The 26156-nt window shown below is 33.4% G+C and overlaps 1 protein-coding gene across 1 annotated transcript; it reads right to left on the reverse strand.

The window, feature by feature from the left end:
- Nucleotides 1-2825: 2825 nt before the first annotated feature.
- On the reverse strand, nucleotides 2826-25064 carry LOC107980664. Its single transcript, XM_031933001.2, has 10 exons — nucleotides 24963-25064; nucleotides 7408-7705; nucleotides 6536-6730; nucleotides 6388-6468; nucleotides 5989-6279; nucleotides 5270-5347; nucleotides 4341-4505; nucleotides 4035-4200; nucleotides 3746-3948; nucleotides 2826-3157 (listed from the first exon to the last, which is right to left on the reverse strand). Exons 1-9 carry the CDS (start codon nucleotides 25062-25064, stop codon nucleotides 3837-3839), a joined length of 1488 nt encoding a protein of 495 aa, XP_031788861.1. The 3' UTR covers nucleotides 2826-3157; nucleotides 3746-3836.
- Nucleotides 25065-26156: the final 1092 nt, after the last annotated feature.

Raw genomic sequence — 26156 nt, forward strand, 5'->3', positions numbered from 1 at the left:
GCTGCAGCCCCCCTTATACAGGGCCGTACTGGGTGCTGAGATGCATCAACCAGCAGGCCTATGTCATCGAGGTCAATGGGGTGCTGAATACATTGCATCCCTCAAGCCAGCCTACCTGGAGTCTGCTGACCAGCCGCAGGACTTTGGTACGCCACCTGCACTATCCGCACAGGCCAAGTCACCGCCTTGCGCCTCCTGCGCAAGGGTGGAGTGGGAGGGAGGGAATAGAGAGGATACAAGCGAAATTGACAAAACTAGATGGCTTTTGGCATAAATATGAACACGCCAGCTTATATCTGGCGAATGGAGTCAGGACTGAGAAGCATAGGGCTAGATGCAAGGAAGATAACGGGAGATACTTAGAGAAAGTCGTAATAATGGAAGAAAGTAGGTGATTTGCTTAAGGGAGGAAGTTATAGGGAAATAAAGAATAATGAGTCTACGAGGTAGGGAAAAAATGGCAGTATGCACTGAGGGAAATAGGGGACGGACGCAAACTATTGATTTAATAGCAGAAGCTAGAGATAGAGTTGGGACAGGAGATTCAATTGGGTTGGGTAAAAATTAAAAATTCAAAATATAGGAGTTACTGTATATGCTGGAAGAAGGATGTGGACGGCATACTGAGAGAGCAGGCAAACTAAGAGGTAATACGATTTGGGAGCATAACAAAGGAAGGAGAGAAGGGTTTCAAGGATTTTAGGTGCAGGCTGTGCGGGGATAGGGAGAAAAACTTGGTACACATATGGTATTGCGGGAAAGCAAGGGAATTGATTGAGGAGTGAGTATCCTAGTGAAAAAAGTTAACACAAACCGATAAAATTCGTTGTCGGCTTTGACACTAACTTTTAATACCATTTGGTGCATTACAACTTAATTAAAATCGATATAAGTCGATAACATTTTGTATATAAAAAAATTCAATAGAAATTGCTAAAAGTTTAAGAATATTGAGTCTATAGCTTTTACTTGTGATTTTTCATATAGAATTTTATCGATTTAAATCGATCTTATTGTATTTTATCAAGTTCTATAAAATTGTAATAAAAGTTGGACTCAAAGTCAATAAAAAATCTTATTGATTTCTATCAAATTGTATTATGTTATATAGAGCTGGGTTTACGTAAAAAGTGTAATATAACTGTACATGGGAAAATCAATAAATCTAATCTAAATCTACTTAATAATTTGTTAATTAAAGTATGAAATTATTGCGGACATTCGTTAACACTTACAGAATTTTTTATCGAAAAAGTGTGCTTGTTGGGAAGTGTTGCAACATGGCGCCATGCATTATTTAGGTAGGATCGCAGCGTCAAACTGATGACATAGATAGTTCTTTGAAAAATAATAATCAAGGATAGTCGCAAATATTTACGTCAATATCCGAATAAATTAAAAAAAAGGAACCGTCTTGTCCATTGTATGATCAATTTCCGAACCTATAGCTACTTACAACCTAGCTACTACTTGGTTACACAATCATTTAACTTACAATATATACTTGTATCTTACCGACTAGATATAAATGTGATAGTACTTAGTAAAGAACAATTGCCACGAATAGAGAAAAAATCGTCGTTAATAATGAAGTAAATTTTATGAATAAGAGACACTCTCGTCCACTGTATGATCTGTAGAAAAAAGCATACCTATTAAATATATTTCCTGCCTCGTAAACCAGGGGACCTTGGTTTAAGCCAGGGTCCGTCACTTTTGCTTTCTCAAAAAGGTTATTCATTATAATAATGTTTAATCATGCGAATAATCGTACAACTAATGGCGCGGCTGATCGCGCGATCTATTTTTCAGTAGGCCGATCCTTATACGTACATACATACATACATTTTTTAAAAACCTATCTTTCAGCCTCAGGAACGTCAAAAACGTCATAATTAATCGAAATTTTTTATTAGAAAGTTGGCATTGCCACAAAGCTTTCTCTTTAAGAAAGTAAAATTGATGGATCCTAGGCTTAAACCGTGATCCCCTGGCTCACGGAGCAAGGTATGAATTTTATTAATAAAATTTACTTAATTATCAACAAGGATTTTTTTCTCTATTCCTAGGTTCGGAAATTGATCATACGGTGGACGAGACGGTTCCTTTTTTTAAAATTTACTCGAATATTGACGTAAACATTTGCGACTATATTTGGTTATTATTTTTTAAAGAACTAGAAAATTCATAGTCAGTTTGACGCGACGATCCTACCTAAAAAAATGAAAGGCGTTAACATGGCATTTATGAGCCCTCCCCTATTGTAAAATCTCACCTGAGATCTCATGTGAGTTTTTGCAGTGGGGTTATTATAACATTATACTTCATTATTATAAAGGATTATTTTATCTATTTAAATAGCTAGGATTCATAAATCCATCATACTACAGTAGACAAGTTCGAGATTTGATCCAATATTTAGAGAAAATATTGGCAAGCATTTTTCGCAATTTTTTAAATAAAGTTAAAGTAAAATTAATTTTTATCAGAGAATAATACTAATCTTTCCTTAAGGAGATGTAGTCGCTAAAAATACTGATTTTCTATTACATATAACTTTTTTAATAAAGCTTGTAATGAATAACTGGATCTCTAGCGCCGTAGTATTAGGTTTAATAAATCATTCTACCAGGGGAAATTTCGATCGGACTTTTGGTTTTTCTAAAATCTTGGAAATACGAACAGACGTTTACGCGTATTTACGCGATTGCACGCGATTGCAGCGCCAACCTTAAAATCTAATTTTACATATATAAATTTTTAAATAAAGCTTGTAATGAAAAATCGGCTCTGTAGCGCCATAGTGTTAAATTTAATAAATCGTTTTACTGAAGGAAATTTCGATCGGACCTTTTGTTTTTCTAAAAGTTTGGAGTAGTATACTATGAATCTGAAGTTGGTTCAGATGTTAGTACTGCTTATTGTAAATTTGGGTTTAGTAGTATAATAGTGATAATACCTTATTCATCATAAAATACCTATATTGCAGGTGAAACTCCGAAAATCAAATTACAAATTTTCTATAAATCGTTTATTTTAAATAAAAAAAATTGAAAGGAAATAAATTATTTGATAACCTCCTGGTGCATTTTTCTTTTAAGAATGCGCTCCCAAGATTGCAGGATTGGATGTTTGATGATGATGGATAAATATGGCTCTGAAATCAGAAAAATAGATGCCATTTTCACAAACATGTTTTCTTCACTGTCATTTAAATTATTCATTAAATTATCATTAAAGTAAGAGACGATTTTTAATTATTTTTAATAGAAATGGTTTGAATTTTAAAGTAGTTATACAATAGTATGCTCTATATACCATTAATATAGTCTTCTTTACCCTGTTGAAAATAAATACATATTTTTTTTACGTATCTTTAGTACGTACTAAAAACATGTAATTTTCCTGGTAATGCGTATTAAAAATATGTACTGATTTGGGACTGACTATTTTAAATACATTAAATATAAATATAAGTATTTCATTTGGCCATAAATAGAAGTACCATAAGGATAATAACACCATTTATGGCCACATCAAATACTTATATTTATATTTAATATGTTTAAAATAGTCAGTCCCAAATCAGTACATATTTTTAATACGTATTACCAGGCAAATTACATGTTTTTAGTATGTACTAAAGATACATACAAAAAATATGTATTTTTTTCCGATAGGGTGAACGAATCAGAATAAAAATTACTAGTTTTAAAGTTGTTAATAATAGGATATTTATACATACTCAGTTTATCTCGTTTGATGAAGTCTTGTTGCATTTCTTTAATTGACCAAGTATTAATAGTTTCAGTTTTACCAAAGCTCGTCAATATAATTTAAACAGCACAAACATCTTGAATTATAAAATGGTCAAATTTCTCGATAAAGATATCATTTACAATAGCAATATTCAACTCATAAAATTGGTTCATTTTTGTCCAAAGTTCTCTGCAAGAATTCATATTGTATGATTATTATTACAACCTTTACTATTTTTGTATCAATGCATTATATTTGAAATCTATTATAAATACCTTAATTTTTCCTCGAAATCTATATCTGCTTGCATTGTACTATTAAGCATTCCTACTTCATGACCAAATTGTGGTTGCTCTTTGTCTAAAAGATCTGCGAAGATCTTATTTGCATCAGATACGATTTTAATGAACATTTCAACGAAGAAGTGCTCAGGGTCGTTACCTAATATCAAATACAAATTTTATTACAAAGTGGCCAGCAGAAATATATGGAATCTTAAATATTTTAATAATTAATTTATCGAATACAGTTGCCAGATGCACTCTTTTTTATTTTACATAAACTATTTTATTTACACTTACCATTTAATCCTAAAATCTCATTAATTGTGTCCATGGATAAATCTTTCATACTACTACTATTACTAGGCACTTCAGAAGAACTGTTATGTATTAGGCTATTATCTGAGTAATCTTTTATATCTTGAACAGACAACCCTTGTATCGCTGCACATGATGAAGCTTCAGCTAAGGTTAAATTCAACATTTAATTTCATAAATTTTATGTTAATAATATAAAAAAATATACTTACAGGATACAGTTGAAGTACAATCGTTATTATAACAATTAAGAAACCTAGCGTAATTTTTAGATATAGCTTCGGAGGTTCACATTTCATTTTCATGAAATCCTATAAAATTAGAAGCAGCATTGTTGTTAATATTATCATTCCCTGTAAATAAAAGAAAGAACAATTCATTACATTATTATAGTAAAAGCCCTAGTAATTATTTTATTTATGGTTTATTTTGCATGTACGGATTTTCACTTTTTACATGTTCACCCTTGTTACATTTTCAAATAATTTATAGTTATAACTACTTAAATCTATCTTTTTTGTATCTACTCCTCTATACCTACTTCTTATTTATATTTTAATATTATTTTAATACAATTATTAACCTTAAAAATGTAAAAAATTGATTTTAATTGTAGTTTTCAACTGGCTTTTTTCGAATCCTTTGTCACCGCCCAAACTCTTTATGTCTCTGGCAGATAAAAATAGATAGCACATAGGCTTTTTCTATCCCCCGTTTTAGCATTGGTGTGACACCAATGCTAAAACTTCCTTAGTAGTAAAGAAAAACATTTTAATGCACATGCAGTGCACTTTTTGGCATTATTAGCAAAGAGTAGCAACTGCCTGTGATGACGGGCAGACAATGTGTGACAATTAAATGTATTCTCATCTCTGCACTGTTTTTTATGCATCTTTCAATATCAGCCTAACTTCTGCAGACCCAGATGGCTTTTATTTTATTTGCAATGTACTTGGATATTCCAAGCTTGTGTTGCCAATTTGGTGATCCTGAAAATTTTATTCAGTTATATTTAATTTTATACTTTATCTTTTTCAATGTCGTTAGCAAATTATTACTTACCTACTGTGAATTTCCCATACTATCTAAAAGTTTGTAATTTGATTTTCTAAGAAGTATTTCTATTTTATAAAATATTTGGCATTTCATTGTTGAGCACTGTTTTTTGCTTTGCCAAAGTATCCATTTGATCCATTAAGTTAGAATAATTAAATCATTATTGTATTATTCTTTTCCTCTATCTTCACTTAACAACATTTATTTGAGGTTAAGTCTGATAAGCAGCTGATATTCCGTGACGGCAATAATTTGTGTAACCGGTGAACTGGCTCGGCTAATACTAACATTAAAGTTAATTTATATTTAAATAATCATCGCAAATTATAGTCTTATAACTATTATCTGCAATTTGCAATTAAATTGAAAACAGTTCTCAGCTTGGTTTCGTCCCTGAAACAGGAGTGCCTATGTTACGAATACCAAACCGTTTTTTTATTTTTCATTAATATCATCGACATCTTCCACTTTGTTGATTTGGGCGATAGAAATAAGACATTCTTCGATGTAAATCTGTTCAAAGAAACATAAATTAATGTTATTGTAATGTTATTTTTAGACTGTACCTACTCACTAATTTGATGACTCATTACTTTTACACTCATATCCGGAAAAAGGATGATATATTTATATATTCCACTGTATTGTTTTTTCCATTCCGCCCACATTATGCATGGTTGTCCAGTACTTATTACCTGTGGAATCCACGTTGCAGGTAACGGAATTGCTTGAGGATTTTTGATGAGATCATTACAGATTGTTTGAAACTGTGCATTCGCCGCAGGAGATTCCGATTCACGTAAAGTACCAGCAATATCGTGCAGTGTAGCATGTTGCCGACAACTATCCGCAATTGTTGGTGTAACTGTTGAGGTAAAATATATTATTGTTGTAATTACTGTCTATGAACAAATATTTTTTTTGTATAAGAAAAATATAAATGCATTTTGAGGCAACTTTGAACAATACTCACAATTGATTTCAGCGCTATACGTTAATTCTTTCGCAGGCTCAATTGCAGTTTCGTCTAAACATTGTCTTTTAAACGTTTTGTCTAAAAATTATAATGTGTTTTCATAATGATTTTAATGCAATAAGGATACATTCAGAAATGGATATACCTAGTGTAATCTCATAACTTCGTGAATTTCCGTTATTTTCAAGGACTACATTCTCTTGGCTAATACTTCGTAAATATTCCGTATTTTCTGCAGCTTTGTTAACTATTTTATTTCTTACTTTTCCGGCATTTTCAAAAACTTCGACCTCTTGGTTACTACTTCCTGAAGGTAACAGCGGACTAGTTAACGAAGCATCTAACATATATTAATTAACACAGTAATTATTATGATACACATTGTTACTCCGCGTAATATCTATAGATTAGTTAACATTTTTAAGTAAAGAGGAGCACTATTGATTGAGAATGTCCCACAGAAAGTGACATATTTAAAAAATGCTACACAAAACGTAGCACGTCTCACTAATTTGCAGCAAAGAATAGCATAACTCGCGGAATTTCCGTGAAAAAGTAATTTACGCATTTTCCTAGACTACTGGCTCGAATTCATTTTTTTTTTTGTTTCATTCAAATTTTTGGGGTAAGCTATTTTCTCCGATACTCGACATATTTTTTTAAATCACATACTGCAGTCCATTTCAAATTCTGGATGTGGTTTGCCACTTTTTAAAAACATATCTCAGATTAAAACTCGCGGTGGTTAAATTATACATACATTTTTTTAGGATCTGAATTGTGCAACTTTTGAACGCTGGATTGCAAATTCTGCTAGTAACTGCAAGCAGGTTGGTTTACCACGTTTAAATGTGCTAGCTTTAATAAAAACTTTTCAACTGTGCTTCTTTCTATAAACCGATAATATATTGTACTTTTCGATATACGGTGTGGAAGCATATAAAAATAAATATTTGTTCACCTGTTCGCAAACTACTATACAATAATTATTATTAATATTTATATAAAACCACATACTGCATGCACCAATTGCTTTCGGCAAATAATTAACTTCTACAGAGACTACAGCATAGCATACTGGTTGTCGATCTTCTGCATTGGTTTCTTTCTCAATTAATGGAAAAATAGACGGCACCGAACCTTTTTTTATGGAACATTTATCCTTTGGCAATGTATATCTACTGCCATCGGGAAGAACGTGGATGAATTCTTTCTCGACTTCATCTTTTTTAAAATGAAGTTCACAAATGCGATGGTGCTTTCGCAACGAATTGCCGTTTGGAATAGCTTTTTGCCATAAACGAAAAATTTCATCCTATAAAACAAATATATTACATCGTCATTAAATAGATACTTATCGATGCGTAGAAAGTCTGCACAAAATTCTAATGTATTACTGATGTGGCCCTAAACATAGCTATACGCAGTTCACTGTCGGTGTCCTTTTTTTTTTATTTTTTATTTACATCCACTTATAAAACACGACATTTTTATAGTGTCACGGACGTAACCCACCACCACTCCGTAACAATAGTAATGCAATTATCGAGTCTAGTAACGTAAAATATTAAGCACTCATGTATTGCACATTAATATAACCATGTACTCTTCCTTTAACGCACTCACGTCTGAACTAATAGTCGACTGCACTCTTGCAGGCCTACTGTATTACTGTAAGAAAAAAACACAGTCTAATGTTTTTGATCGGAGTTGCAATGTTTGGCTGTATATACTCCACTAACGCTGATCTGGAGTCGCGAAATTCCCGGACTTCTCGAACGAGCGAGCTGCTTAACATTTCACGGAAAAACATTTTCCAGAAAGTCGAGGCAAAATACGATCGTTTTAAAATATGATTGAAAATAAGTTGGAATATCTATCCTTTTTTTCAATGCTATTAATAAACTTATTATGTTTAATTTAATCTTTCTTATCGTTATAAGAAAGATTAAATTTTTAATATATGTATATGTATATGTATATAGGTACTTACCATACATTTTACAATTTAAAATAGATTGTATAATTGTTTTAGCAAAAAGAATTAAATTTTGTTTAGATACAGGAAAAATTTTGAAATACAGAAAAAAAAATTGACGAGACTAGGATTTGAACGTGCGGACAAAAGATAAGAATCTAGCATCATAACCGCTTCGCCACGGTGACAATAGTTAGTAATCCCTGGAAGTAGCATATGTCCATCGCTCAGGTGGGCGTAACTAGATGGGTATAATTTAATTAGATAATTTTTAGAAACCAACTTTTAAATAATTAGGTTTTGATATTATTTTATCTTATTCCAAATATTCGTAAATCAGAGTAACAGATATACTGCTTCATAAGATATTTACCATAAGTGGTATATAGAAAAATTATTATACTTAAATAGCTTTAATAATAAAAAAATGATATTAATTTATCTCAAAAATCCAACAATAGCTAGAATTAACTATAATATCGAAAGTAACATGAAGACTGAACGTAAGAGGGTATATAAATTTTAGTATCATTTGTGTAATCTGGTTTATTTTGAAGTATACACTTTATTTTTAGATATCAACAATTAACAAAAGTAATATAAAGAAACATATATCTATATATCGTCGGTAGGTATGTACAATCACTAATTCGCTTATAGTATAATCAGCCACCAACAGGTGGCACTGTTACTCGCTAGGTCTCGTCCGTTCCGCCAAGCGGATCTGGCGATCTTTGGCGGAAAAAGCAGTCCACTTTTGCGACGCGACCCCATAATAGTTTGGTCTCCTTCTCTCTTACTCCCTGACAGTTGTTTCTTGGTGCATTTCAAAAACGTTCTACAAGAATTAACTACCATCCCACACAGCATGAAATATTTCCGAAATATTTCGGAAATATTAGAACGAAATATTTGAAATCTTCCAGGAATCTTTCGTCGAAATATTTCTGAAATAATGTTATGTCCCTCGAATTCCTATATTGAAATATTTTTTGAAAGAATTCAGAAATATTTCTGAAATTTTTCACGAAATATGTCAGAAATATTACTGCAATAATATCATTTCATAAATGCCCCGCCTTGCAAATCTCTCATGAAATATTTCCTTGAAATATTCCTCAAATGTTTCTAAATTATTTTGTGGCACGCAGTCTCCTGGGATTTGTATTTGAAATAATTCTGGAATATTTAAGCAAGCTTCCGTAACATATTTCTTTAAAATATTTCTGATTTATTTCTGAATTATTTCAGTGTTCAATATTCACCTGAAAATTTTCAGTATAATAATTCCGGAATATTCCAGAAAACTTCCATAAAAATGTCTTTAAAATATTTCTGAATTATTTCGTAATTCTTTCAGTGTTTAATCTTCACCGGAAAATTTTCAGTATAACAATTCTGGAATATTCCAGAAAACTTTCATAAAATATTTCTTTCCTAGATTTAAGCAACATTTCAAAATTATTTCTTAGCCCGTAGTCTCCTGGAATTTGTATTTGAAATAATTCTGGAATATTTAAGCAAGCTTCCAAAATATATTTCTTTAAAATAATTCTGATTTCTTTCAGAATTATTTCTGTGTTTAATATTTACTGGAAAATTTGCAATAAAATAATTCCGGAACATTCAAGAAAGCTTTCATAAAATATTTTTTTCCTAGATTTGAGAAACACTTCTGAAATGTTTCTAAGTTTAATAATCACTATAAGTTACTAGTGAAATGATGATTCAGAAATATTTCTGAAAAATTTAATAAAATATTTCACCTGAAATAATTCAGAAATATTCCACATATCTTCCGTGAAATATTCTTCAAATGTTCCCGAATTGCTTGAAGGTACAGTCTCCGGACACAATAACTTTGCTTTACGCGCCACAAAATGGCGGCGGGTCTCTTGTTAATTGGACTCCTTAGATCGGTCATGATTGTCAGGAAAGCGATATCTGACGTCATGACCGTCCTAACCTTCTTCTTCTTCTTTTTATGGCCGTGGTTCGCTGTCTATGCGACTGCGAAGCCGATGCGCCACCTTGTTCTGAAAGCCCAATCAACAAGAAACCCGCCGCCATGTTGTGGCGCGTAAAGCAAAGTTATCGTGTCCGGCGACTGTACCACGACACCGTGAATATATCTTATTTTATATATATAATTATAGTAAATACACAAACAGTTTGTATCTTTGCTTTTACGCCATCGGCTTTCGTAAACTAGTTAATGTTAGTAAGATTAAACTTTTGGATCAAATTATACGAAAAATAATTGAAATCATGTAAGCGGATAAACTGTTAATTCGTTAATTCGAACCCCTTTTGTTTTTGAATATAAAGAATAACTCCATAGTTTGACAGCAGGTACAAACACATAATTGATCCAGTGTGAATTCATGCGCAGGCAGCTAGAGTTAAAATTTATTTTAAGAGTTCCAATAAAATATTAAAGAATTATTTCATAAGTATTTCAAGAAATGTTCCATTGGAATATTTCCGAAATAATTACATGATAGTTTGCGAGACATATGTATGGAATAATCCTGAAATATTTCAAGAAATATCCAAAATTTATTTGAAAAGTTCCAATAAAATATTAAAGAATTATTTCATAAATATTCTATTGGAATATTGCAGAAATAATCATATAAAAAATTGCGAGACATGTGTATGGAATAATTCTGAAATCTTTCAAGAAATATCCAAAATTTATTTGAAAAGTTCCAATAAAATATTAAAGAATTATTTCATAAGTATTTCAAGAAATATTCCATTGTAATAATGAAGAAATAATTATGCAAAAGTTTACAAGATATATCTATGGAATATTTCATAAATTTTTTGATAAATGTTTAAAAATTCGTTACAAAAGTTCCAAAGAAATGTTTAAAAAAGATTCCAAAAATCTTCCGCAAAATATTTCAGTGTATTATTAAGTAAATAATTCTGAGCAATATTTTATGAAATATTTATGTAAGATTTCCTAAAGAACATATTGAAATATTTAAAAAGGAATTTCATAGATTCCAACAAAATATTTATGGAATATTTCTGAAATATTTCACGAAATATTTCTATTGAGTTGGTTGATAGCTCTTCTATGGAATATTACTGGAAGGTTTCAGAAATATTCCGTTCTTTTAGGAATTCATATATCTGCACAGATCACGAGCGAAAACGAACAGCCAATCAGAATGACTCTTCGCTGTCTTTCAAGATGGCGCGATCAATTCTTTTAGATAGGATTTAATAACGACACGTCAAATAATAAAATATTATTTCAATTAATTTGTAAATCGCGATCGCAGCGAGAGTTTCTTGCTAGTTTTTAATTATAGTCCTACAGATATTTTTTAATTTGAAAATTTGAAGTGTATTTTCTACGATTCTGTATAGTAACTAGGAATCCAGGTAATGTTGACAAAATCTGGGTCCTGCGCTCCATAGTTTTTGGTGTCTGGGTATAAATATTGTTTGAAGACAGATAGATGTAAACATTAGTCGATTATGCTATGTATGGTAGCTGGTTACTAAATATTTTATGTTATATAATTTTTACTGTTGATACCGTATAATGTAATACACTTATAGTCTCTATAAGAGTAAAATATTAGAGAATAAAAGAGTCTACAGACTTATTGAAATCCCCATAACTGATATCAAGAAATTTGTTTTTCTTGTAATGTCCCAGGTTCATACTATTAAATTATATATTTGTACATCCTGCGACTAATGCGATCAGCATCTGCCACGAACGGGTGTTTAGAATCATTTTAAGTGCGCAAGCTAATAATAATTGTAAGTTGCTAAGATTAATTATAAATACAACTGAAAAATTAAAGTAAGCATTCTAAGAAACAACTATAAAAACGTAGAACTTGCGAAAATAATAATACAACACCTAAATTCAGTAAAACTCTGTATTCTGGACGTATGTGAAGTGCTCTGAGCTAATAAAAACATAACAATCAATATGATTGAAACCCTTGTGTATTACATCGTAAATAATAATTAAACCTTAATTGGCATAAATAATCTTTATCTTTCTTTATGTCTTTATCTCATATTTTTAGGTGTACGCATGCAGGGAATATATTTTATAAAATAAAATATTTATTATTTCAATTCCTAATTAATACAATAGTTTGGATTAATTAATAATAATTTATTTTATATATACAATATAATAATCTTATTGTGTACTCATCAGACCACTTAAGGTAACTTGTGAATGACTCTAAACAATAATGGAAAATTTCCCTTCTATCGGTTTTAGGTAAATTATAATTTTAGCATTTTCTAACGATAAAAGGATGAGACAAATTTTAAATCACTAACATTTCCAAAAACATAGTTCAGAAGAAGAAAATTTATAGATTAATAAAATCTCGAGTCGTACATTCCAGTATTATGTGGTTTTAATTATTTAAATAGCTTCTGAACTATTAACAAAATATGTGCATATCAATTCCTTTAACACTATTTTGTGATTTGGATTGAGAGAGAGAGAAAGAGAGAGAGAGAGAGAGAGAGAGAGAGAGAGAGAGAGAGAGAGAGAGATGTCATTGATTAAATATCTTTCTCTATCTATATAAAAACTATCAATTAAATTTTTTTAGCAACGAGTAAAATGTGAAAAATCTTAATTAAAACTAGTGGGTTTCACCTCACTCCTAACGTCGCTCAGTTAAAATATATATTGCAATAGTAATAAAATTCAAGTTTTGTTAAGATCTTTTTTCTTAATGTCAATTCCTAATAGGGGTAAAAGCGGAAATTTTAAATAATAAAGATTTGAAGCACGACAATTACGCATTAATTTATAATGGTAGGTAAAATTCTAAAACTTAAAATATTAAAAAACTATGAGAGTCACAAAAATAAATTTTAAATTCTAAATTTAAAACAAAAATACTTTCAACTCTTTTTATTTAATACTTCCTAATATTTTAATTCAACATTTTCATTTAAGAAATTTAATTTTTTCGAATTTTGATTTTTCTACACAAAAATAACGCTACACGCTACACAAAATAATTCTACACAGGAAATAACTGCACGGAAAAATTCTACACAGATATTTACTGCACGGAAATTCCCTACACACATTTTTGGTAATTTTACTACACCGCAAAATTCTAAACAATCATATAACCTATTGTTATACATCGTTGACAACAATAGATTATACGATTGTGTAGAGTTTTGCGGTGTAGTAAAATTACCAAATATGTGTGTAGGGAATTTCCGGGCAGTAAATATCGGTGTAGAATTTTTCAGTGCAGTTATTCCCTGTGTAGAATTATTTTGTGCAGCGTGTAGGGTTATTTTTGTGTAGAGTTTGTACGGTGTCAAAAAATGTATGCTGCAAATCAATTAAACCAATTAATTAGTGCAGGAATACCTGATGAAAATGAAAATGAAAAATAGATTATTTGCTGTTGTACGACAATTTATGCTATGTTTATGATGTACTTAATTTAAAAGGAATCGGAAATTATTTTAATTCTAAAAGTCAATGAAATGATCAAGTGGCGCGGTAGCGCCACGAAGGCAAGTTTGAGAAGTAGACGAAGCCGCGGCGCTCGTGACACTATTTACTTCTATATTGGTGTTTTCATGATATAGAAAAAAATGCTTATTGTTACTGTTCGTAATATTTTTTGGCCTATTAGTATGTTTTCTGAGCTAAACTATGATTTCCAATAAAAATATTAGTGAAAAGGCTGTTTATTTTTATAATATGTGAGTGTATAATCCACAAATGCTAAAATTACGTTTTTCTTCTTCAGCCCGAAATGTGAAAGTACCGTTTAGTTAGCTGCAAGAAGTGTTAGGACCGTGAAGTTGGCCGCAAAGCTATATACAGATGAGAATTGCTTTCTCAAGAAAATATAACAATATATTACGATATTTTGAATTAAGAGGTTGCCAGTGCATACTCTGCGTTCCGGAGCTGTAACAGTAACTAGCTTGCCAGGGTAGCCGATGACAAGGTCTAGGTGGCGCGCTCCGTGGTTTTTTGTGTCTAGGTGTAAAAATCATTCGAGGAAGGTGTCTAGGTGTACAGGGTGGCCGATGACGAGGTCTAGGTAGAGCGCTTCGTGGTTTTTGGTGTCTAGGTGTAAAAATCATTTGACCGCGGTGTCTAGGTGAGCAGGGTGGCCGATGACGAGGTCTAAATGGCGCGCTCTGTAGTTTTTTGTGTCTAGCTGTAAAAATCATTCAAGGAAGGTGTTGAGGTGTATAAGGAGGCCGATGACTAGGTCAGGGTAACGCACACCGTGGTTTTTGGTGTCTAGGTGTAGAAATAATTCGAGGGTGGTGTATATCAGAACAATCAGTTATTTTGTTAGTGATAAAAATGTTAAAAAACAGCTGTGGTCGAATGGTGCTAAAGATGCTTATATTTTATTTTTACGACTTTGAATATGAAATAATCTAAACAATTTTAAAAAAATGATTCAAATCTCTAAATTATTAACTCTTAAAAAAGTAAAAGGTTAGGCGAGTTTGATATATTCCACAACAAAATTACAGATAGAAAAGAACTGAGATCAATCAAACAAAGTCAAGTTTATTATATTTAATCGTAATGAAGCAAAGAACAATTCTCAAGATAATTACTACGTCACTTGCCATGACCGTTTCATTTTGTTTATTGGTGAACAACTAAATTTTCTTTTTATATATATTATAACGTCATACAAACACTATAAGTACAATGAAACGGGCATGGCAAGTTCGTAGTAATTATCTTGAGAGTTGTTCTTTGCTTCATATAAATTAAATATAATAAACTTGACTTTGTTTGATTGATCTCAGTTCTTTTCTATCTGTCATTTTGTTGTGGAATATATCAAACTCACCTAATCTTTTACTTTTTTAAGAGTTAATTCTTTTTTAATATAGAATTTAATATAGAAAAATAATATAGATAATAAAATAATAAGTTTAGCTGATAAAACAACTCATAATTGTAATCATCATTTTGAAAGAATCATACTGATAGAAGTGGATAACAATGACATTGTATATTTATCAAATCAAAATAGCAAAAAAATGAGATATTATAAAATACACAGATAATAGATCAATAAATAATTGATTTGTTTTTTCATATAGTCCATACTTATTATTAAAATTTGACTGTCACATTAACGTTGAAGTGTATTCAACTGTAAACTGTGTCAAATATTGGGTTAGGGAAAAAGTAATTTAGTTTTTTTTTTCATATTTTTTAAGGTAAATTTTTTAATATAAATTTTAAAAACTAATCAACAGTATATGTGCCGTTCTGAAGTTTATTTTTTTTCAACATCCTCATTCATAAAAATTGTTATACGTACATTAAAAATTGCTACATTATATAGTAAAAATCATTTTAAGAATTCCTCCGAGAGTCAGAATTTGAGGTTATGTGTCTTTATGAAAGTTAGTTTATGCAGTAACTAGAGTTCAAAATCCATTATTTTTTGAACGAAATTGAGCAAACCAATTCTGACACTGGCGTTCACTTAAGCACTCATCACCATAAACACTGCACAATTTTCGATAAGCTAACTGCGCTACTTTTTACTCTAGAATATTCTATAGACTAAAGATGTGCGAGGCCGAAAAAGTCTCGGGATTTCTCGTCCCGTCTCGAGAAGAAAAAAATCCCGTCTCGACTTCGAGATTCTTTTCGAGTCCAGTCAAGACTCTCGATCCAGCTCGAGACTCGAAAAATTTCGGGATTCTCGATAGCTCTTAATTTAAAATTTAAAATTTTTAATAAACTGAACTAATTTTCATAAAAAATTCTTATCGGTGGTAGTGTAATGTCGCCAATTTATTTATTTTGATGATTCATAACAAACAATAGACTTCATAAGTAGACGCTTTCTTATATACTTATTTTAAATCTCGCGCCCAAATTCATACTGTACTCACAACCTAACTACAAATTTGCTATGGCACGCCAACTTAACTATCCAGCCCTGATCCACCGATGAGCAATGTATGAATGTGCAGATGTATGAATTCCTAACCTAAAGAAGTGTATATAATACGTTAAAAAGAACGCACGGAGCGCGTCTAAACTTGCTAGTGTAGGTAAATTACAAATTCTAGCATACTGATCCGGCTTGGATCTTTACCTTTATTATTAAATTAAATAAAAATTGTTATCTAACTTTTCGTTTTATCTGATAAAGTTATCGAAAATCTTAATATGTACCTTTAAAATTATTTATCTTTATACCACAGAATATTTATATTATAGTTCGTCGTTGTTTTATTATACACTATGAAGCGCAATTAAAAAACTAAATGTTGAACCTTATTAATATTATTAATATTATTATCGACGATCTAATTTAGAACTAAATACCACTTTAATTTTGAGTCATTTCATGGAGCAGATCCGTAAAAAAACACCAAAAACTGAAAAAAGTCGTTTTTCTATGAAACGCGATAACTGGAGTAAAAGGGCAATAATTAAGTTCAAATTTTGGATTTAGTTAGTATTATACAGTACAACGGGCCTTTTCTTTGGGCTGTTTACAAATCCAGTTAGTTTCAAAGATATTTTTTTTTTTTTTTACATGGCATTTGGAACTCGAAAGTTCATCGCCTCATCTACGCAAGCCTTCCACGCTGCCCTATCTTGTGTCAACCCCACCCAAGATGCACCTCTCCGATCGACACCCACCCGTCCTATTTCTACTAGATCCGCTTTTACGTTGTCCTCCCATCTACGTCTAGGTCTACCTAGAGGTCGCGTTACCATCGGCCTGCCCTTCATGACACGCGCTGCCGTACGGTCGTCTCCCATTCTCGCTACGTGCCCTGCCCATCCCAATCTGCGCGATTTTATTATTCTGTTAATATTTGGTGACGCGTACAGATTGTGTAACTCATCATTGTGTAGTCTCCTCTATTCCCCGGTTTCCTCATCTCTCTGCGGCCCGTATATTTTTCGCAAGACTTTATTTTCAAATACCCTAAAACGGTTGTCCGCCTGCTTAGTGAGGGCCCACGTTTCGCACCCGTACAGAACCACCGGCAGTATTATTGTCCTGTATATTCTTATTTTAACGTTTTTAGACAACAGCCTCGACTTAAGTAAATTACTCACGGCGTAGAAGCAAGCATTACCCGAATGGAGTCTCTTATTTATTTCGACATTAATCTCGTTTCTATCATTTATGGTCGTACCCAGATACCTGAATTCGCTAACCTTTTCAAAAGTAAAATTCCCAACTCTGAGATCTTCCTCCCCTCTGCAGATCCATAGCTTATCCACAATCATGTACTTTGTTTTTGATTCACTCACTTCTAACCCTGTATACTCCACCGCTTTTATGAGGATTTCCGCGTTTCTTGCTACCGTTTCCCTACAATCCCCCAGTATATCCAAATCATCTGCGTAGCCTAGTATCTGCGTTGTTCCATTAAGCGTTGCGCCCATCTGGCTAACCTGCATTTTTCTAACGGCATATTCTAACGTTAAGTTGAACAGCACCGTAGAGAGTCCATCCCCTTGTTTTAAACCATCGCGTATCATGAAGGGTTCTGATACATTACCGCCTACTCGGACCTTTCCCGTGCTTCCGTTCAGACATATTTGGATTAATCTCACGAGTTTTTTCGGTACACCGAGAAGTACTAGAATTTGATACATTTTGCTTCGCTTAATAGAGTCGTACGCTTTTTTAAAATCTATAAATAGTTGGTGTATGGTTTCGCAAAATTCCCACTTTTTCTCTAACAACTGTCTTATGGTAAACATTTGATCGCTCGTCGATCTGTTGCGCCGAAATCCGCACTGATAATCTCCTACTATATCTTCCGCGAATGGAGTGAGTCTAGCTTGTATTACGTTTGACAGAACTTTGTAGCACGTTGCTAAAAGTGAAATACCCCTATAGTTATTGCAGTCTGTCTTATCCCCCTTTTTAAAAATCGGTATAATGATAGATTCCTTCCAATTTTCGGGTATTGTTTCATTTTTCCAGATGGCACATACTTGTTTATAGATTTTGAAAGTGAGCTCGACGCCCCCATATTTGAGTAACTCAGCTGGTATAGAGTCATTTCCCGCGGCTTTGTTGTTTTTTAGTTTTTTAATCGCGGCCTCTACTTCTTGGTAGCTCGGTTCCTCCACGTGGGGTTCAGCAGTGTGAATTTCGTCCCCTAATTCTTCGCTATTTTCGTGCACGTTTAATAATTTATCGAAATAATTTTTCCACAGCGACAGTAATTCGTTGTCATTTGTTACGAGGTCCCCGTTTTCGTCCTTCATCAATTGCGCTCTACTCCGAAAACCCTTTCTGATGGCGTTAATCCCTCTGTACATTTCGCGGGGGTTATTTTCCTTACTGTTAGTTTCTATTCTCCTAATAAGATTCTTTTGATACTCCCGCTTCTTATTTCTGTAGATCACGCTCGTCCGTTTCCTTACGTTAGAATACTCTTCTACGGTCCTATCGCTTCTATTTTGTAAGCTATCTAATTTAGCCTTTTTGCGCCTTTCAAACCAGAGTTCGCACTCTTCGTCAAACCATGGTTTGCTCTTTGGCTTTTTCTTTTTACCCAGTACTTTGTTCGCGGCCTCTTTTACCGTTTTTTCGATGTCCCCCCATAAGCTATTCGGTTCGTCATTCCCCTCCGGCGATGTGTTTGCTTCAAGTGCCTGAAACCTGTTATTAATTTCTATCTGGTACCTAATTCGCTCTGTTCTATCTCGTAGTTTCTCAATATCGAAGCTTTCTACCTTGTTTGCTCGCTTACTATTTTGATTCGCTACTAGTCTAGCTCTTAATTTGGCTACTACTAGGAAGTGGTCCGAGTCGCTATCTGCCCCTCTGTAAGCCCTTACGTCAAGATCATTAGTATGACGTCTTTTTTCAATGAGGAAATGATCAATTTGGTTCTGTGTGGCCCCGTCCGGCGATGTCCACGTTGCCTTGTGTATGTTCTTGTGCTTAAAACACGTAGTTTTGATTATAAGATCTTTTGCCGCCGCGAAATTTATGACCCTAATACCGTTATCATTGCTGGCTTCGTGCAGGCTTTCCTTACCTATAGTAGGCCTAAACATTTCCTCCCTACCTATTTTAGCATTGAAATCACCTAATACTATTCTTGTGTCGTAAGATGCGAACTGGTCGATTACCTGCTCTAAAGTTTCGTAATAGAGATCCTTAGCTTCTTCTTCTTTGTCCTCCGTAGGACAGTGTACATTAATAAATACATATCTATACCATTCACCTTCGATAAAGATGTACGAGAGCCTATCATTGACGGATTTGAAACTTTTAACCGAATGTATGATGCTTTTGCTTACGAGAAATCCGGTACCTAAAGATCCCCCACTCCCGGCCCCATACAGGTACGTGAAGTTACCCGATGCTAGTACTCCGCCATCTGGCCACCGCGATTCCTGTATTGCTACCAAATCTAGATTGTACCTATCAGCTTCCTTTACGAGTTCTTTAAACGCACCTGCTCTGTATATACTGCGAACATTCCAAGTTCCGACCCTTAAGTCCCTTTTGGTTCGGATTTGATTTTTTTGAGCCATGATGTTATGTTAAACCCGCGCGCTTCGGATCCTGTTCCGATCGCAGGTGAGTCCACCGTTCTAGAGGTGATAACCCCCATACCTCTCTAGAACTAAGTATGAGAGCTTTCCGACTTTGACGAGGACAGTGTCAATTCGTCGTCAGACACACTACGGTTTCATTCTCGCATCCTAACGCCCCCCTACAAGGCAGCGCGCCTTCGCTGGCATCGTTACCGCGTAAGACCAGGTGACGAATCATTCTACACATCCCCTTTCGGGGCAGTTGTCATCGCTCCCGCATCCTCCTCGGCAGCAGGATTTTGGCCCATTTTTGTAATGTGTGATGAAAGAGATAGATTGAGAGATAAGAGATAATGTGAAGTGTTTTTGTTGTTGTGGTGCTTGCGTAGTGTTTCTAGATGAATGCGTTCGACAGTGTGGGTTCATCACACCCACGCCTGTTCCTATCGGCTGTCCGCGGCTGCTTATTCAATTTATTCGCAGCTAACCTCTTTCTCAGGGGCTGTTCCTCTATCCGCAACCTAAGGACGCGCTGTGTAGTGGTGATAGGCACCCACCCATCCGATCTGGACGACAACGCCCAAGACCCGCTTAGGGTAGCGGCATTGTAACAGAGTTTCAAAGATATTAAGATTCAAAAATTCATTTTTTCACTTTGTATACTCTGTTTAACCGAAAACTGCATGATTTCTATCTCAGCTTCTATAAAATGAATTTAATCTACCTAGGTTTTTTTTTTTCTGTTTCCCTATTTATTAGTTCATGAAAAACAAGATTTTCAGTCTTGTATGTGCGTTTATTTCATCGCGATATTTCGTTGAATATCTGTTAATAAATTATAGCTATGCGAGCGAAAACGACAGAAAGATATTAGATATTAGATATTAGTATTTATACAATAAATAGACTTAATACCAAATGCCAAAATAAATAAGTGCTCTCCTAGAGAGTACATTAGCAAAAAAAAAACACAGAGCTACGATAAATAGACATCTTGTAGGTGTCTACGCAACGCAGTTTTGGACGCATTTAAGGAGTGTAGCGATTTTCTACGGGGAGGCAAAGCATTCCAGAGGGGCGCGTGCGAGATCGAGGCACCGCTAGCTCCCTACTCTCGCCTCTAGTGGATGTTCTGGCCTCATAATTAACAAAAAAATCACTCAGATAAGAGGGCTTTGTGATGTGAATGATTTTGTACAAAAGCAGCGAGGAAAAATAATTCACCCACTGTTCAACTGTTAGAGAAAAAGAGAGGAGAGAGAGGAGAGAGAGAGAGAGAGAGAGAGAGAGAGAGAGAGAGAGAATTATAGAAATTATAAGTGATTTCATTGATTTGATCCCGAGAAATAGATTAAAATAGATTAACTGAAAAAAACACGCTTTTCTCGGTTACACGATAGCTGAAAATTGTTCCCACTCGTCCGCTTATGTGCAGCATGTGTTAAATAATTTTATCCATTGAACAGAAAAGTAAAAAGACTGTATGTAATTATGTATGGAATTAAAATAATTTTGATATCAAAGCAATGAATAATGTTGAAAGAAGCTGCGTACCAAAGAATTAGCAGCGATTTTTTAATTACCTATACCACCATTACTCTGGTACCATGTAAATAACATGCTGAATCTTTTATCTATCTATAGGTTATCATAAATTATTCAAAAAGAACGTCATCCTCCCCGTATAATGTTATGAGAAAAAAAAATCTTGAGTTTTTTCGAGAATCTCGAAATTTTTCGAGAGTCTCAAGCTAGACCGAGAGTCTTGACTGGACTCGAGAATCTCGACAATTTTCGGAATTGTCGGGCGAGACAGGATCACGCCTCATCTTGAAAAAATGGTCGAGATAAATCTTGATTCATCTCGAGCCTGGTCTCGCACATCCTTAATATATAATATTTTTCAGTAGAAATAGTGTATATAATTGTAAATATTTTTTTTTTAATTCACATAAAAAGAAAAATTTTTATCAGACGAATATTTTTTTGTTTTTTCTTTTGCAGGATTTAACCTAGGCTAGACCCCTTAAGTAAACATCTTAAAAGCAGGAGCTTATCTTAACGCAAGGTTAATTCTGTTTAAAGCAAGTCGAATGTTATCTTGCAAAGTTTGGAGTAAGTTTATGGTTAATAAATTGGTAGTCGTTCTTCTAGAAAGTATAGTGGATTTAGAAATAATATTGCTTAGTAATAGTACAAACTATATTGATAAATAACAATTTTGTTGATTTTAAATCATACCCAGATTAATAAAAGTATATTTTATAAAAATATTTTACAAAACAAATATGTTTCATAGTTTGCAATATATTCTGTTTAATTAATACAGTTACTGCTTTACACATTTTAGAAGGGAGAATAAATGCAACGTCATATTCGCAATTAGCACACTTGCAAAGTTTAGTCATTCACGAATTATGCTTTATAATGTCTCGTGCGATTGCTATCCCCTACTCTGATAGATTTCCATGACTCAATGCTTCTGTTAAAATAGAAGGAAAATTCTATCTAAATTAATTTAATTTTTATAGTGCATACATGATTTTTGTATTTTTTATTTAATTTCAAATCAAATGAATAAGGAGGCAAAAATTTTGCTACCCGTTAGATAAAAAAGAACTCAGATCAATCAAACAAAGTCAAGTTAATTATATTGATTCATAAGGCAAAAAATTGTTTTGTTCAATCAAGGGCTTACTTAACTTAAAGTTAAGTTATTTGTTGGCCCATTAGAAACAACTCTCAAGATACGTACTACGTAACTTGCCATGCCTGTTTCATTTTGTTTTCTGGTGAACAAGTAAAATTTTCTTTTTATGTATTAGAACGTGATACAAACACCATAAGTACAATAAAAAGGACATGACAAGTTACTTAGTAAGTATCTTGAGAGTTGTTTCTAATGGGCCAACAAATAACTTAACTTTAAGTTAAGTAAGCCCTTGATTGAACAAAACAATTTTTTGCTTTATTATTATTAAGTGTAATTAACTTGACTTTGTTCGATTAATCTCAGTTCTTTTTTATCTGTAATTTCGTTGCAAAATATATCAAACTCGCCTAACCTTTTACTTTTTTAAAAGTCAATTTTTTTAGAGATTTTAGTTCTTTTAAGTAAATTTTTTTGCGTATTTCATATTTCTCTCAAAAATAAAATATAAGCATCTTGAGCACCTTTTGACCATGTTTTTTTTGTAACATTTTTGTCATTATTATGAAAACGCTTGTTGTTCTGTCGCAAAATATTAGTATGGAAGCTATAATTGATAATGTAGGTTAAAAAAATTTGGATAGGTGTAAATTTTCGATGTACACGAATATTATTATTAAACTAAGACACCAAAAACTACGAAGCACATCACCTAGACTTCGTCATCGGCCACCCTGTACACCTTGACGCCGTCCTCATATGATTTTTACACCTAGACACAAAAAAACCACGGAGCGCACCACCTAGACGTCGTTATCGGCAACCCTGGACACCGCGTTCAAATGAATTTTACACCTAAACACCAAAAACCACGGTGCGAACTACCTGGACGTCGTGATTGGCCACCCTGCACCCCTAGAGACCTTCCTCGAATGATTTCTACACCTAGACATATGATGTCTAGAACATATAGCACTTATAATCCGCGCCAGTTGATATGATAGAAGTGTTTGGGAAAGCAATATCCAACTAGACTATACGTATAGCTTATAAGTGGCAAACTTCACGGTCCTAACTTTTTTCTGTCTGGAGAATCGCAAAATCGCCCATCCTTCATTCTTACATTAATAAAATCGGCATTTTGCTGATATTTTTACTGTAAATCTTAATATAACATAAGCTACTTGATATAAGCTATAATTTTTGCAGGAGGTTAAATGTCGGAAAAACAATAATGAATAATAAATCCAACTACACTGCATGCGCAGCTAACTTAATGGTCCTAACATTTGTCTGGAGAATAAAGAGATAATTTGAGCTTTCGGGAATTACACATCTATTTATTTTGAAAATGAAACAGTTTTTTTGCTAAATTTTTGGTAGAATCATAGTTTAGCACAAAAACATGTTAATGAGTCAAAAATTAATTGAAAACAGTAATAACATGCATTTTTTCTAGATACTATAAACATCCGAACACCAATATACTTGATGAAAAAATTGGTAAGTTGTCTACTTTTTTGGTAATATTTACCAAGCTCTTGGTATGATTAACTACAAATATAATTGGTACGTATTTTGCTTAGTGCTTTGTTACTGTAACCAACCATTACTTCCATGTAAGGCGGTCCAAAACCTAATTTTATCGACTGATTCAATAGTGCGGTTGTACGGTGAAAAATTACTCAAAACTAAATATACACAATAAATTACGAAAAACTATTGATATCGTTGCCCTCTGTCTTGGACTCATTTCCCACTGTGTAAAAGTAGATAGGCTATAGGCATACCAAAACATAGGCATACTAAAACACCCCCTCTCCTCTCAGAGTGTTTTGGTACCAGATGGAAGAGGAGGGATCTCCACTCTAACTCTCCAAGATACTAAAACACCCTCTCTCCTCTCAGAGTGTTTTAGTACCCGATGAGAGAGTGGGAATAATTTTTCCTCTCTCTCTATTATGTTTTGGAATGCCTATAACGTTCTTTACATTTTAAAATTTTTTTTATTTTACTTTACAGTTTATGCTCATAGAACAATTTCATGAGTTTGACGTTGTGCAATGCACAGGTCGTCTTATAGCTTGGATTATGATTTGTGCATACTGTGACGCACTTAAAAGATGGTTTTGACGGATAGCCATACTGTTCAATGTTGTGAACAGGAAATTGGATCGTTGAAGCCATTTCTGTTTTAATGTACCCATGACAAAAATTTTTGATGCGTCATGTAAAGCGTCACGAAGCAAGTTTCCGATTTGAGAGTAGTCATGTCCATCCGTTTTACACCTGATGCCATGATAATTATGTTTGAGCCATTTGTTTTCCCTTTGCATTTTGTTTGAGAGTTTTTTCCATGAGAAAGGATTTTTGAATGATAGAACAACAGGATCTGCACTATTTTCCTTGAGAGGTATGATTGCTAATTCCTTTAGAATATAATCTTCTTCGATTTGCTTGAAACCAGTAATGTCTACTGCATACTCCATTTTCCGATGCAGCCTAGACGAGCTTCTTAACATCTCCACTAATAGGATTGTACTGAACGATGCGATCGTGTAAGATCAGACAGTAGGCTGAAGTGTTAGCAGGAAAATCTTTCTTAGCCTCAAACTCCAGGCATACATCGACAGGAGCGCTCTTGGGAGATTCGTTTTGTCGTGAACAGTCAATAACTACGAGTGCTGCAAAGTTGAGAAACAAAGACTTTGTCAACAGCGGTTGCGGATCTCTTCCATAGTAGGATTTTTGAAAATTAGCGTACATATCATAGAGAATGGTAAACTGATTTTTAGCTATGTCGAGATTCATATTGTTGTATGGATAATATTGTGAATTCAAGAAAAGTTTCACATTACTCAACTCACAATGGTCAAATCGACTGGCGTTTGCAGTTCTCAATGATATTCTCTTTGTATGCAGTCCAAGAATCACAAAACGAGGTTTTTCCAATTGATTTGATGTTTTCACTGTCCAGACGTGTTTAGTAGTGCTTGGGAGAAGAGGATATTCAAATAACTCCCAAGAACGGAAACACATGGAGATAGGATTATCTTTACCAATGAAATTCAATAGCTGGATTTGTTGTTTATCAGATGCAACAACATATGGCATCAACCACTCTATCTTTGATACTTTTACTTCGTAATCTTCATAAGTAGTTACACCAGATGCTATAGTACCTTCCTGCATTATTACGTTCAAGTCACTTCTCGATCTTGTGAGAAGGAGCTCATGCTTCATATTAACTATAATCTTTTTATAGTCTTCTGCAAAACCCAAGATCATACTCAGCGGAATCACAACGTCAAAATTTCCCTTGTCATCTACGACCGATTTGATATTGTCTTGAATACCAAGCCAGCCTGCATTCTCCAGCATATCATTCTGATTCAAATTAAATGAAATCAATCCTTTCATAATACTGCTCAGACCAACATTTTTACTTTTATCTATCTCCACAGCATTAATCTCATAACGAATTTTATCAAACGGATGACAAATGGCATTGTTAACAAATTTAGTTTTAGCAAGTGCTGCTGATCCCCCTTTTACTTGCAACTTTCCACATATATGGATAG

This window comes from Nasonia vitripennis (assembly GCF_009193385.2).
Source record: "Nasonia vitripennis strain AsymCx chromosome 5 unlocalized genomic scaffold, Nvit_psr_1.1 chr5_random0004, whole genome shotgun sequence".
Lineage (NCBI taxonomy): Eukaryota > Metazoa > Arthropoda > Insecta > Hymenoptera > Pteromalidae > Nasonia > Nasonia vitripennis.